The 15,531-nt window shown below is 40.3% G+C and overlaps 1 protein-coding gene across 1 annotated transcript in view; it reads right to left on the reverse strand.

Annotated features, from left to right (window-relative positions):
* The window catches only part of LOC146306257 (PC-esterase domain-containing protein 1A-like), a 36,604-nt gene continuing 21,073 nt past the window's right edge, over positions 1 to 15,531 (reverse strand). Inside the window, exon 8 of the mRNA XM_084712997.1 lies at positions 1 to 383. Within this exon, the coding sequence (XP_084569123.1) occupies positions 247 to 383 (137 nt within the window). The 3' untranslated portion in view covers positions 1 to 246. The remainder of the gene's footprint in view (positions 384 to 15,531) is intronic.

Here is a 15,531-nt window from a genome sequence, read left to right on the forward strand (position 1 = left end):
TCTACAAACACTGATCAGTGTATGTAATGCAGGTATATTATGTGTCACTTTGTGTCTGACCAACCTTCATTAAGACAATCTCATCAACAGCCTGTGACTTCAAATTCACTGAACCTCCATTCCCCTTATCGGCTTTATTTCCTAACAACTTTTCTCAGCACCGGCAGTGACTCATCGTATGTGAATCCTTTCTTCTTGGAAATCAGTCCCTGTGCCCCGGCTGTAAAGGCTCACGGTGTCTGCAGCTCACCATCCATACTCAGGGTGTCTGGGTGTCATGTGGGGAAGCTGAGGGGGGTATGGGTGAGTCCTGAAGGTAGGCTTCCTCCTCCTCATCCAGTGATTATCTGCTTGGAAATGGGGACGGACTCTGAAACCTCCATCTGGACAGAAAAGACAAATAAAATTTTGGGGAAATGGAAGTTATCACTACATTAACATGTCTTATTCCAGTGAATAAATCTCTCAGTGAAAACATAATGTCTTCAGTCTATTTTTGTAGAAGAGTACAGAGGACTAAGAGATATGCTTTATCTTATTAGATATTTGTGTGAAAGTTGTGAAATCTGTTTTGTGAGGTCACGGTGATCTTGACCTTTGACTTATTTATCTATCTAGCCAGTTCATCTGTCTAAATGGACCAAGTTTGAATAAATACCGTCAAGGCATTCATGAGGTATCATGTTCACAAGCATGGGGTGGATGGACAACTGAAAACATGCTGTTGTTGAAAACTCAAGTAGATGTAGAAAGCATTAATCAGGTTTAACTGACCCATTTGTGAATAGTAGGATTTAATCCTGACAGATGGGATTCCAAGGAATGCCCATCCAAACCATCTCCCAGAAAATATAAAACTGTAAACAGGAAAAATGATTTTAAAATATTCAGAACATACAATATATTTAGAAAACATGTGGGCCTAGTTTACCTTCTTGAAATATACCTAACAGCTGTTTGGGTGCACTGGTGGAACAGCTGTGTGTGCTGGTGGAGCACAATTAACTGATTAACAACCACAAAGCGGTTAAAGCATTTAGGTGATTAAACAATGAAAATGCAGAGTGAGCGATCCGAACAAGGGATCAAATGTGCTGGCTGAGGTTCAACAAGTGGTTTGCTGCCACATTTGGAATCTCAGACAAAATTCCAAGTGAAAGCCCAAAGTGTGCAAGAACACTGGATTCATACTCTATTCTTGGGCTGTCCCCTAATAGTGGAGGTAAACATTAGTCACTGCCAAGAGTCTTCAGTCACAGAAAACTAAAAACACCTCAAATTCCATTTTGGAGCTGGACCTTGCCATCATGCCCAGGCGATTGTTGCAACATAAATCTTTTTTTTTTCCAGGGTTAGCTGCTAACTGTGCTGTTGCTGCCATTAGCAAGTTAGCTCAGTTAGTGGTCCTATGGGGTGTTGCCTCTGAGAACAATGGAGGCTGGCTGACAGAGAATACAGCACCAAAGGTGATTCAATGATCCAGTGGTTCCAACTAAGGATGTTCCTTGGCGACTAATTTTTCCTCAATTAAATGCAAAATTAAATTCAGACTGGACGACTAGTCTAACAGTAAGAAAACACTCAGCAAGCAGTTAAAATTGAGCACATTTATTCATTGATCATGTTGCACACTGTCAGAAAAAATACTGTGCATATTAAAAGCCATTTGAAGCTGTTAATGACAGTCTACAACCGGAAAGTCCATTTTAAATACTACTGAAATGTGTGCCACTTTGCGCTGTGCAAAACAAACATTATTCATTAACCTACAAAACATGACAACTCACTAAATACTTCACCTTTTCAGATTGAAGAGGTTCGCAGTGTCAGCAGGTAAACGACCCACAGATGATGTTAGCTGCCAGCCTGCTACACAGTGTGGTTAACGTTAGCCTGTGTGTCTGTGTTGAATGTGGTCACATGTTGCTCCAGTTGAGTGATTATATACCAGTTTATTCTGTCACAGTCTACATTCAATGCTATTTACATTTTCTATATAAAAACACTGCCCAACTGTGCTAGTTTTATGAGCTGTCATCTGTCCAACTTTGCTAATATGAAACATCTAGGGTTGTCTGGGCCATTGGGGCTGCTGTCTGATGGGGCCACAGCCCCAACTAGGCAACAGTTAACTGGCATTGCGCATGAATAAATTACTGATAAATAGTTTAACTGACTAGTATTTCTGGTGCTGACTAGTGAGGGTGGTGACATTTAATTGTGCAGTTGACTAATCACACACATCTCTAGTTCCAAGTGGACTGCGGGGACAATGAAGACACGATGGGTTCAGGCGGGGGCAGGAGACATGAAGCATTTGAGGAGCAAGTTTATGACTAAGTGACTTTATTTATAAGTACACATCATTCATAGTGCTGGTAAGTCCTCGAGAGTTTCTGTGAAGTCAGAAGTGTTAATTCCCATGTTTTAAACAATGAGAGCTGTGTGAGTTTATACTGCACTGAAATAACTAAATGTCTCCTACTGGTTGTTCTGACACATTCAGCATCATCACTTTTTCTTCTGCCTTTTTACACAAATACCGCCATAAAATGTCAGGAAGGTATGAAAAAAAATCGATACCGCCCAAGCCCAGTGCACCTAATGGTCAAAAACGCTACAAGGTCCCTTTAATCAGCTGAAACTGATCTGAATTTATTCGTAACAGTGATGTGATTCACAGGCACAATGAGACTTCACTTTTAATTAATTTTGGCTCTGGAGGAAGTTTTCGAAGTGCGCCTACAGAAACATTCAGTGTTTTTTCTTCTGATCAACATTCTGCAAAAAAGCATGCGGCGGGCTCACATTTGGTTTCTGCATGTTAGAGGCTACATTCATTTGCCCTTCAAGGCCAAACAATCTGTTCTATTAGCTGCCACAGACTGCCATTAAAAAAGAAACTACATAAGAAAACAAAAACAGTCGGGTGCCAACACACTTCTGGTGCTCGGGCTCCTAACACAGTTGATTTGTAGGGTAAGTAAGCAACTGTTTAAACAAGCCACTGTTAAATAATGACGCCTTGCTGCTGTGCTGTGGCTTCAGTAATGGATTCTGTCCCTGCTGATGCTATTACTGCAGGTGAGAAGCAGGTAGGCCTAATATATGATAACATTCATTATCAATTCATCTTTTTCAAAGAATGATGAATTATTTTGTCAATAAAAAGTCAAAAATAGTAAAAAGGAGGTTGTGTGTCCTCTGTAGCAGCCATGGGCTCGAATCCCGAAAAATGAAAAATGTCCAACACAATTTTTTAGAGTCGAGTGTGACTAAAATGTATTGTTTAGTCCAACCAACACTGTAAAAACCAAAAATGTTCATAATGATACAAAACAGAGAAAAGTAGCAAATCCTCACAACATGGGAGCTGGAGCCAGACAATGCTTGGCCTTTTGCTTTGTAAATGACAAATAATTAGCTGATTAACAAAGTTGTTTTTGTTAATGTGTCCTCCAGCCGTGGCTTAGGGGTTAAGATACTGACCATGAACCTCAACGACTCGGTTTGGGTTCATCTGGGGACCTTTGCTGCGTCTCTCTACTGGTGCTGTCTCATATACAAGGTCAAATAATGCGCCAAGAAAAGTTTAAAACAAGAAAATAATTTGCTGATTGATTAGTTGATTAATAATTTATTGTTTCAGCAACAGAAGCAGGACCATCCATCTGAAGAGTGTCCATCTTCATTGATGAAGTAAAAGTAAGTATGTGTGGTATGTTTTTTATCTTTGGGTATTCACCATCTCAAGTCTGTTAGGGCAGAAACGCCCACGAGTTGAACATTTACTAGCATATAAGACAATACAGGGAGAAATTGGAGAAAACAGCACAGGGCATCTAAATTAAAATTACAAACATGAGGACACGACTGTCCTCATGTTTGTAATTTTAATGTGTCTTTTGCAATGCAGATAAGTTTGGAGCAAAGCAGCAGCCATGTTTCCCTCAGGTGTTGGTAGACACCAAAATAGAGCTAAAACGAGAAAAGGAGGTGAATGTTGGACCTGCATTCAGCAGGCGGATGTAAACCTGACTCAAAATGCAGGAGGTTCTCCACGCCAACTCAAAAGTTGATGATAGGTTTCTGCTGCCCCCAAGTGGCTAAAAAGGTAGTTATTGCAACTGTCAGTTCAGTTGCCATCATAACTAATTATGCAGGCCAAAGCTGCAAGAACCAGTTTTGTTCAGGCTTATGGATCATAACCAGATGTGCCAGGAAATTGTCCTTGGAAACAGTTTGGAAAAAGGCAGGCACTTTCAAAAAGAAAATACTTGGCCATTGATTAGATGAACCATTTGTATAGGGTATGCACTGACATAATTTCTCTACTGGAACACACCCCTTCAGTTTGACTGAGTGGTAAAACAACCTGCAACATGGCTGCCTTTAGCAGGAAAAATTATGAAACTGGGAGAAAAACAAATAAATATCTGCTTAAATTAAAGGCAGGTGAAGTCAATGATCATAGTGATCCTGACATATTACCAAAGATCAGTGTTGGGTGTAACGCATTACAAAGTAACTGTAATAACATTACTTTTTTCAATAACTAGTAGTGTAAGGCATTACTCGTCTGAAAATGGTAATATTATTACAGTTTTCCCGAGCTAGTTACTTGCGTTACATTTGCCAGTAGCACCTTCATCACACACAACGCACACAACACAGAGAACAGAAGGGAAGAGGAGGGGTGTGTGAATGGAACAGTGATTGGTTTGGGTTTGGCACGAGGTATCATTTACCATCACCGATTGGTCGACACCCGGCAGCCGGCAGCAGAGCGGCACCCGCAAAGACAGATGAGAAAAAATGGAAGCGTCAACAACGGCAAGCTCTTTTTCAGAGGAAGGTTCCCAGCAGCAGAAAGCTAGTTTCGACGGGTGGAGATTCAGTCATTATTTTGAATATGTTCAACGGAAGGAAAATAACTTGATGGTGAAGTGCGCACTCTGCCCGGGGAGAAAGCTGCTCTACACCGCTTGTAACTCTACCTCCAACCTGAAGAAACACCTGGAGCGACAGCACAGACACATCAAGCTTGTTGCGAAGCGACCACCAATACCATCAATCAGTACCAATCAATACCATCAATGTACCATCAATCACACAAGAGCTTGATTTTTGGGTTTTTATGGCATTCCAGCTCAATAGTAACTCTGCCAGTCAGTCTTTTGCTACTCAGTGGGTACAACCACAGTGACTTTCACATAATGTGACATCACATACATACCCTTTATCACCATCTATCACAGGCTAACTTCAACCAACACAGCAACAAACCATATTATGTAGTAGGAGAGCCTAAGACAGTCAGGAGAAGAAAACATCTTTTTCCATCAAGAAAAGCCTTCAGTGTTGTTCTTTATTCTTTCTTCAGTTAGGAAATATTGTACAACGCTGATATAACTGATGCTATAGTAGCATCTATGCTAACCGTTTTGGGAGATGCCATTATTGTCTTCAAATGAACAATCGCTTCACTTCGCTAAACCGCCCCCGTAGCTGCCAGTAGTTCCTTATGGGATGCTGATTTGTCCAAACCACTGTGGTTCAGCCACAAGCACATTACTTGAAACCTGGCAAGTTGAATTCTTGCAGGATCTTGTGTAATATGGATTAAGGCATATAAAAGAACCTTCTCCTTGCCAATAGACTATCAGGAAACAATTCCCCATTCCTACAGGACATTACTTCACATGGAACTCTGTTATATTGGAAATGTAGTCATACAATGTCTGTCCCACTCTGGTTATAAAAGATGGCCTCAGGGCTACTTAACATATTAAATGTCAACTGCATAATAAAGCCTACAAAATAAATTCACTCTTTGATATAACCTGGCTTTTATTTTGTTACTGTATTATTTTCATCACTTCTTTTATTGCTTTTTATGTTCTAGTGGTGTACTTTGGTTTTGTAGCATTCACCTACTGAAAATGAGTTACTGCAGCAATGAATGAACTTCTCAGCAGGAATCAGTCATTTAAATCTCAGCTGTTTGCTACTGAAGTTGCCTCCAGGTAATCAGCTTTGTGAGACCACAGAACACTGGTGTTCTTCTATTGCCACTTTTGGCTGCCTCACATCAAACCATGCCATGATGATTTGCATTTCCATGGGCCATCTCCAGAGTGGGGCCAGATGTGCACTGGTCCCACCTCAAAGCAGGTTGTGATGTCTCTCAGACCACAGACAACCTGTGATGACACCCGCTCTCCCCCTCAAACAAGCATGTTGAAAGATTCAACTCGTAGAGGGAGGGAGGGAGAGAGAGGGAGAGAGAGAGAGAGAGAGAGAGAGAGAGAGAGAAGGTTGAGGGCACGTGTGTGTTTGAATGTGTGTCTTTGTGTTCATGCCAATGGGCTAAAAAGGGGTGTGACAATGGGAGTGGCCTATCACAGAAAGGCACACAAGTCCTAAATGGATTCATAGACTTGCACATGATTACTTGGAAAGTTTGGTCATGGCCAAAGGATAGCTGATTGTTCATGAGAAATGGCAAAAAGGGAGTGGGACAGTGGGAGTGGCCTATAACAAAGGACTCTGCTGACTCTGTTTCATTAGTGTATTATGACCCGCCCCTACACTTGTTTCAATTCACACTTGTGTGAAAGACTTTTGTAGCTTCTAACTGAATCTCAGTTGTTTAATTTCTCTCCTGCCTCACTTTACTTTTTTGTACACTTTTACTTTCCTGAATAAGTGTTGTGTTACTGTCAATGAAAGCCCAACATTTCCTTTTTTGTTGCTTCATAATAAAAGCTTAAATTAAAACAGGAAATGAGTGAAATGTGTTTATCCACCATTTTACAGCTGCTTGACTCAGGACACACTTTAAAGCAGGTAGCCTGTTGTAATGGAGACGTGCTGGGCTGATGCTACAAGACAAACTGATTCAAGCCTAGCCAGCATGTGTTTATGTTAAAGTGTTAAAAGAGAGCTGAGAGACTGTTAATGGACAACTATGACCTGCAAGATGCAGGCCACGTGACTGAATTGGGTGGCCAAGCCAGCGCTATGGCTAGCAAGCTAATCTGCTGGCATGAGTGAGTATACATAATTAACACAAAGCAGAACATGTCTTCAGCCAACAGATGAATGGGAGAAGGTCTCTGTGTCATCTGAGAAACAGTGATTCACTAAAACTGCAGCTGATTCTATAATTATAACATAAAAGAAAGAACACAAGATGGCAGGGGGCAAAGGGTTATAATCAGACTGTAAGAGAGGAGAGAAGACGGTCACAACAATGCTATTTCTGCCAACACCTCTGTGACTATATGCAGGCAAAGTGCTGCTGACTCTGTGCAGTACCTACCCTGTCTGGAGAGAGTCCAGTTTCCAGCAGCAGGAGGACAACGATGCTGCACAGGGAGTGGACAGTGAAACTGATGAACACTAAAAGTGTCTGATCTCTGCTGTTTGTTGTGGGGGAGCTGAAGTGGGTAATGCAAGGGCCGATCTACAGCTGGGACATATGGAAACACAAACAAAGCAAGGTTAGTGTTGGTCTTTATTAGAATCTCTGATCACTGACATAATCTCATCAACACACCTGAGAAAAGAGCCCAGCTTAGGAGTCATATGAACCTAATCCATTCAAATACTCCAAGAATTACAAAATACAGCAAACTCTGTGTACCTTATTTGTGAGAGGAGATGAGTTCATTTAATAATATGGATATAATGTCACATGTGTGCTCAAACAGCAGTAACAGTAAACTGTGTAGGTAAATATATACTGCTGCCATTTTACACTAAATTTGGGGGGAAAATGAAATAAATAAACCTGTTTCTGAGTTCCATAATGTTTCAGTAATGGAGCTGCCATGCCACCTCCAGCAGTAACTAGTTTACCACTACAGTTTGTTTTGCAGTTCTGCTGAAATCTGCACTGGTTACACATATCCTCCATGTTTGTCACATGGAATAAGGTCCTTGGAAGTTAAATGGAGAAAACCAGCCAAATTTGCACATTTCTTCTTTAACTGCCCTTCTGTTGTCAAGACTTATTACACTAATGACTGCCAAATTAAAGAGGATACCCAGAGAGACAAAGCACTCTGCAAATGCTTGACCCCAGTGTCTGAACCAGGAAGTGATGCCCTGAAAGCCTATTTTTTCAGTAAGGGGCTGGTTCTTTTTTCCTTGGCAGAAAGACTTCAAGTGCTCCTCTGAAAATGCCAAGCTGGGAGCACTTTACAGGCACAGGTTTTTTTCAGCTGAAAGGCTTTGGTTGCTATACATCAGACCAGCATCATGTCATCAAGCGCCGGTCGCCAAGGCCGCGCTCCCTTCTTTGGGGAAAGATCATAGTTTGGCAAAATGAAAGCAACTGGTTCAAGAGTTGAATTTGGATGGAGTACGGTTCAGAAGTACTTCCATATGAGCGGGACACAGTTTGTGGTATTTGTCCCTCCCCTTCTCCACTGTGATTGGATGGCTGGGTAAAAGGTGACAGTGAGAGGGCAGCATTTTACCAAAACTTGAGCATTTTTTTACAGTTTGTGGCCATGAAAAAATGCTAGTACTTGTAGCATAGTGTACATATACGCGGTGACCTCACTGCAAACAATTCAGAAAAATACGCTGATCTCAGAAAAAAAACGCAGCCATTAAGTCTCTGACTATGAAAAATGGAGCACTGATACATAATTATTTATTTCTTCACATGTGAGATTTGTGTTTTTATCTGCTTTTCTCACTTGTTTCAAAGTGGGCACAGGGCTCAACTGTAAAAAGGTAACGTCATGTGATTCACCAATCCGGATTTAGCAGCACTTGAATCAGAATTTTGTGGCAGTTGGGGGTTTGTTTGATTGCTTGTTTTTGCCAGCACTTTCAAATCTGAAACCACACACACCAAGTGTTACTACACCCATACAATCCTGATGAAGCTGATTAGCTGAGTTTTAAGCATTAACGTTTCATAAATAATAATTAGGATGTTTTAAGGTGGTTTTTTTTCCCCCTAAATTTGGTCAAACAAAAAATAATAATGGATCAAGTTAGTTTTTATCCATGTCTTTCAGACTCATAACATATAAATCTCTAAAGGAATTTAATAAAAGCTATTAAGTGTGTTTTGCTGGGAAAAATGGAAGTTATTACTATATTGACATGTATGACTCCAGTGAATAATCTCCAGAGAGAAACACAATGTCCTCACTGTAACATATTCACGAGAATAGGATGGATGTGAGGTCACAATGACCTTGAACTTTAACCACCAAGATCAAATCAATTCATGCTTGAGTCCAAGTGGGCATTTGTATCAAGTTTGAAAAAATTCCATAAAAGCGTTGCTGAGATACTGTTTTCACAAGGATGGGATGGACATCCAGACGAGTCAAAAACATAATGCCTCCAGCCATGACTGTGGTGGAGACGGTGGCATAAAATGCGTGTTTAAGGGGGGTAAATAGGACAATTTTGTAACTGACAGTAGATATGCTGATTTAACACATGAAGGAGCAATATCAATATGAGGTATTAATGCTACACAGTAATGGTAGGGTGCATTAAAAAGCAGCAGTAGAATTTATGAAAAGAGTGATCAATTGAGAATATAATAAATACTAATTAGAAAATAAGTGCAATTTTCAAAAACAACCAGCCTGCCTCTGACTATATGGTGTTAAAGTTGAATCAAACGGCAGCTCAGAAACCAGAGCATGACTTGGTGATTACACTCTCTGGTTGATTAAAGGTGGGCAGTGGGCTTTTAGGACTCTCAAAAGCTTCTTTATTAGGCATTGTGAGTTGGCCAACAGGTGAAGGCTCTCCTCTGAATGAGGGCTGATTACTGTGCTGATGCAATCAATGGACCCTGCCGAGTGGGCAGACATGTCTGACGGCCAAGTGCTGCTATGAAAAATATAAACTGCCTCAGGGAAAACAGCAGACAAGGTTTGTGGGAATTTTATAGGTCACAATATTGTTTTCTACCAGCGGCTTGTTGATAAAAATGCCTTGTGTTTCAACAATATTGAATTCCTATTTCACAAATGTTGGAGATAATGAAAATGTGTAGTCGTATTTAAGCTTCATTGAGCAATAATGTAAAAAATCTGTCTGTGTGAAATCAAACTGTTGTGGTGAAAGCAATCTGAAGACATTCATTACACAAAACAAGCGTCTAGCTAACTAGCATCAATCATAGCAACAGAGAAGAGCCTCCCTTCTCCACTGAGAGGCTGTAAACTCCTTACACAGAGGGGCAAAATTTAATTTGACAGACCAATAAAAATGTTATTTTTTTACTCCCTGGGAGGCAGTGTTGCTGGGCTACTTTATGAGCCCTGGCCTTTAAAGGGACAGTTGACCCCAAAATCAAAAATACACATTTTTCCTGTGGCCTGTTGGGTTTCTTTGTGTTAACATTAGTTTGTAGTTTTCCCGTGTTTAATTTGGTCTGAACAGCCAGTATATATGTTGCCCCAGTGTCTCATTCTGTTAAGTCTGTTGATTGAGTTGATGTCCACATTTTATTAGCCTTATTTTTCATTAGTTTCATTTTGTTGTCCTCTTTTAAGAGCCCTATGACCCTAATTTTGTTGCCTTTGGTACTTTCCTTTAGGAAAACAATATTTTGGGAAATTAAACCCATATTTTTTTTAACTTTAAACCTGTTCTTTGTGCTTTGACTGCTTGAGTGCCATTTAGTTATACTGGAGGGAAGGCAGATATCTCCAAAACTCTGAAATTCACACCAAAAACTAAACTGAACTAAAAAACTTGATGGATAAATAGCACTACAAGCCAGGGATGAATTTGGGAGGAACTGTCCCTTTAAAATCCCTAAAGTCCTTGCAATTGCATATTGAGAACATTGTTTTTAAACTGTTAGACTATATGCCCATGTAGTTTTTCAGAAAGTGATGACCCTCGCTGAATCCTTGCTTGTAAACAACCAAATCTTCAAGGATACCCAATACCCAATCATGATACTGTCACCTGATCCAAACAAGCATTCAAAAACTTTCACAGTCTTGTTGCCACTGTCCCAACTTTTTTGGAACATGTTCAAAATGAGTGTACATTTGCAAAAAGCAAAGTTTATCAGTTTGAACATTAAATATCTTGTCTTTGTACTGTACTCAATTGAATATATGTAAAAAGGGATTTGCAAATCATTGCATTCTGTTTTCATTTACGTTTTACGCAATGCCCCATCTTTTTTGGAATTGTGGTTGTATGATCCAGTTCTGTCCAAGTCAGTCAAGTTATAGTCGCGTTTTTGTGACACAGTGAGGTGCAGACCCCAGAAACACTCCAGTCTGCTCCAGTGAATGGATCTACTGTCCTTCTATGCTCAAGTGATATCTTAAGCAAGAATGTGTTTCAATGGATGCAAATTTAGCACGTCCCCAAGTGTAGGGTGAGTCATCAATCGTTTGAAAAGAAACTCTAAAATACCATTAAAAATAACAGAAAGATATTCACAAAATGACTTTCCTGTCATTGTTGGCCCAGATACCGGATACTGGAGTCTGGACAGACAGGTTTCACAATAATGGGACAGGCAAACAGACAACCCAAAAACTGAATGCCTCAGGTCACGGCTGTCCCTGACATGGAGACATTCAAGAAAAGCTCTGTCAGGGACTCTACCCTAAAATAAGCCTCAACTCACTAAGATTTGGTGTTTTGCTTCTTCTCACTGTGGATTCCTTTGGTACAAACATCCCAGACTGCCAGTGTTCACTCCAGCTCCAGTGTGGAGCTCCACAAAGTTCACTCAAACTAAAGTACAAGTATGCAAAGCATGCCTCAGTGGTTTTTGTTAGAGAAACGGGAAGTTCACAGAGGCAGCCTGCTGACTGTCACGCTCAAACTTGGTGTAATGAGGTGAGACGGCGCTTGTCCACACTTCACTGGGGTTTATCTGCCTGTTCACACTGCTTCCATTTCATCCTTCCAGCTCCTTTTTGTCCTCGAAGGAGGGCGTATATTAAAGCAGTGGTTCTCCATCATTAGATAAAGGATAGCTGTGTAGATTCACATTATGATCACAAATGCCATTTTGATCAGTTTGAGCTAGTGCCGGGCCAATATAGATAGATTGCTGATTTCCTGACTTGGAGGTAGAAAGAACAAGATAAATAAGTTATGACTTTTATCAGTTTTTTCAAAAGCAACATTCACAGATTCTGCTGACTCCCATAAACTGTTTGAATTCAGGTTCTGCTCCATTTCAATCACCCAATCCTTAGGCTGCTAGTAATTATTCATCCCACGTTCAGGGTGAGTGTCCCACTATGGTCCACATCCTAGATGATCAAACTGTGGTACGTGTACCACTGGTGGCACACAAACTCCCTCTAGTGGTTTGCGGAGGAATGTCAGAAATATGACCAAAATGATCAATATGATCAAAATATTACAAAGTTTCAAATGAAAACAAACAAAACATCAGATTACCAGCATGCAATTTGAAATAAGTTTTGTCTTTCCTTTATTTTTGTTTCAGTATCACCCTGATTACTGGTAGTTATGAGCTACACTGTGATGGCAAGATAGTGAGCAGAGGTAAAATGAAGACATCGAAAATGAATGCTTCAATAACAAGGATCCAAACAGGAACTGTTACAAAGAGAAGCGCAGATCAGGAGACCATTTTGAACAGCTGTGTTGGAAACTAGAAGACCTGAGCACAAATGCCAGTGACGTGACCACAGCATTGCTAGCAAACAATGCACGGTAAGGTGGTACTTGAAGAGTTCAGTACTTTCTGCAGTGGTACGCAGTGTTAAGTTTGAGAAACATCTGTCTACATGGAGCTTTGGAAGCTTCCTACGCTCACAAAACACAGCACAAATGTCTGCAAGCAAAAGAGGAAACTATGAAGTACAGCAAAATGAGAAATAATTAAAATTAAAGAGAATTTATGGACGCAAGCAGCACACAATGAGGACTGATTGAGAAAGGTAAGTTTCTTATGTTATTCAGAGATCTGCTAGCAATGAAGTGTCTCAGCCTTTTCCCATAACACTTTTTCTATGCAAAAGTTGGGAAAGACGTGTTTTCAAAGAAGCATAATTCCAGCTGGGTGCTGCTGATGCCTCCTACAATCAATGTCTGAAGCAGATCAATCTTCTTTTTCACTCCAACACAGTCTACTACTTGCTTCCATGAGAGTTGCAGTGAGTTGCGGAGTAGCCGTATGTCTTCAGTAATAATCAGTTCTTTGTGGAGTACCATTGCCTGTGATTACAGTCTTGTGTCCTTGAGAACACTTCTCACAACTTTTTCCCAAACGAATTTGGGAAATCACTCTGTATTTTCTTCAACCTAACCTTTTTCATTCAGGGAGTTTTAGCTGAGAGCCAGGCTCTCTTGTTCAGGAACTCCCTGATCACACTCACAAAGTGACACACATTAAAACCTGGAAGCTGCCCAATACAACTGCAGTCTGATCTGACTGCCACTGAGCAGCTCCACTGGAGCAGCTGGAGTTATTATATGCATGGTCAATGCCCTCTCAGCGGTGGTAACGAGCGAGTGGCAGGCGCCGCTCTGGTTCTTGCTGCACCCAGATATATCTTGCTGGTGTGGTCAGCGAACCGACAGTAACAAGCCTGCTTCTAACCTTTGGACCGTCACTGAACCGCTGAAACTCACTGGTCTGCCTAAACAGTTCCAGGCCAAGAGAGAGTTTATTTGACTTCACAGCTTGATTCTTTTGCTCACACTCACTGTGAGACTTTATACAGACCAGTGTGTAACTCTCTAAATCACATGCAATCAAGTGAAGGTACAGAGGTACATGTCCACCACATTTTTAAGACGGCTCAAGGAAAACAGCTTGAAGACTGAAGACACTCTGATTCAAATAAGCAAGTCCATTACTGAGCCATAATTCAGCTTAGATCAGGGGTGCCAAACTCATTTTAGCTCATGGGCCACATACAGCCCGATTTGATCTCAAGTGGGCTGGACCAGTAAAATCAGTGCATAATAAACCAATAAATAACATAACCTCCAAATGTTTCCCTTTCTAGTGTAAAGAAGTACATGTACATCCTAAAAATGTTCACAATTAATGAATCGTTCATTTACAAAAACAGATGATCAACAACCTGAGATGAAACTAAATATAAGTGTATTTTCAACTTGGACTGAACGATTTTGAGGAAATATCTAATTTCAATTATTTTGACTGATATTGCAGTTGTGATATTAGAGGATAGGATTATTTTTGCACCACTCTTATTTTCATTGAGAAACACATTCAAACGATTATAGTGCGGTTTATTTTTTCGGGGATTTGTACTAAACAAAGTTGATGTTTTCTGAAGTGTAGAGAATGATGTGTTGGTGAGGTCACCTCTGCAACACCTCAATATTTCACTTAAAATGGTATTTTGACACACATTTTGCCTTTAACAAATATTGTGCATCTTGCGCTTTGAAAATTGTGGTAGACCATATTGCGATTTTGATTTCAATTTGTTCAGCCCTAATTTCAACAATGTCTCTTATACATTCAGTTGGTCCACTGTCACTACATGATACAGACCACAGTGTCCCATGTATTTTGGAACTTGACAATAATATTTTACTTCTTTATGATTCAAACAACTTTCCACCAGATGCAGATACTTTTGTAATAAAACTGCTGATTAACAATAATTTATTCATAGGATTGTATTCTGGTCAGGGTGGAAAAGCCTCAGAAGCAGCATTTTACATAAAGAAGGCTACTCACTGTTTAACTTGCACCTTCATCTGCATCAGCAACCCCAAATCAGGAATAACGGTGCATTTTACTGAAAAACTGACAGCAATTTTCATGATTTGCAAAGTCATCCAGTATATTGGACACTTTTAGTGGGCTGATTGTGGCTCGAAACCCATATGTTTGGCCCCTCTGTCTTAGATGAAAGTGTCTGAAGTGTTTATACTGACCACCAGCTGTCTAATCTCAATCTCATTTTGAGTAAATAGACCACTTTGTAAACCTTTTTTTTTATTACCAGTAGCATTGAAAAGTCAGTGTCTATCATTTATCTGAAGTGTATATTCAAACAGGAGATTTCTAATCTGGAGAGAATAATGAAAATGAACAGTAAATGTGTGGTAGTTCACACAGATGAGACAGCTACAAAGGTTAAAAAGTCAAGTCTTACCCACAGTCAATTTCTATGTGCCACAGTTAATAATAAAACTCAACTTTGTAACTTTTAGTTTGCACAACAGCTCAAATTCGAACCCATCAGCACATCTCCTAAAGCTGCTAGATTTACTAAAATTGGAAAGTTTGTAACTGTAAGTATGTGGAAGCAAGCTGAGAATGATGAGGAAAAGGCTGGAATAATTTAAGCGTTCATCAAGCCCAGGAACTCTCTAGACGTACAGTAATTTCGCTGTGGGCAGAAAAGATGGAGCTTTACCTCCGTAATGGTAACCAGCAGTCTGCGCAGGTTGATTGGCGAGCTGTGCTGGTGTCAGCAGGGGTCTGATGTTCGCTGCTCTGTCTTTCGCCCACACATGAGACAAAAACAACACTCTTTAGTTTGAAGT

The sequence above is a fragment of the Lutjanus erythropterus genome, chromosome 23 (assembly GCF_056507025.1).
Source record: "Lutjanus erythropterus isolate fLutEry1 chromosome 23, fLutEry1.hap2, whole genome shotgun sequence".
NCBI classification, from domain to species: Eukaryota; Metazoa; Chordata; class Actinopteri; order Lutjaniformes; family Lutjanidae; genus Lutjanus; species Lutjanus erythropterus.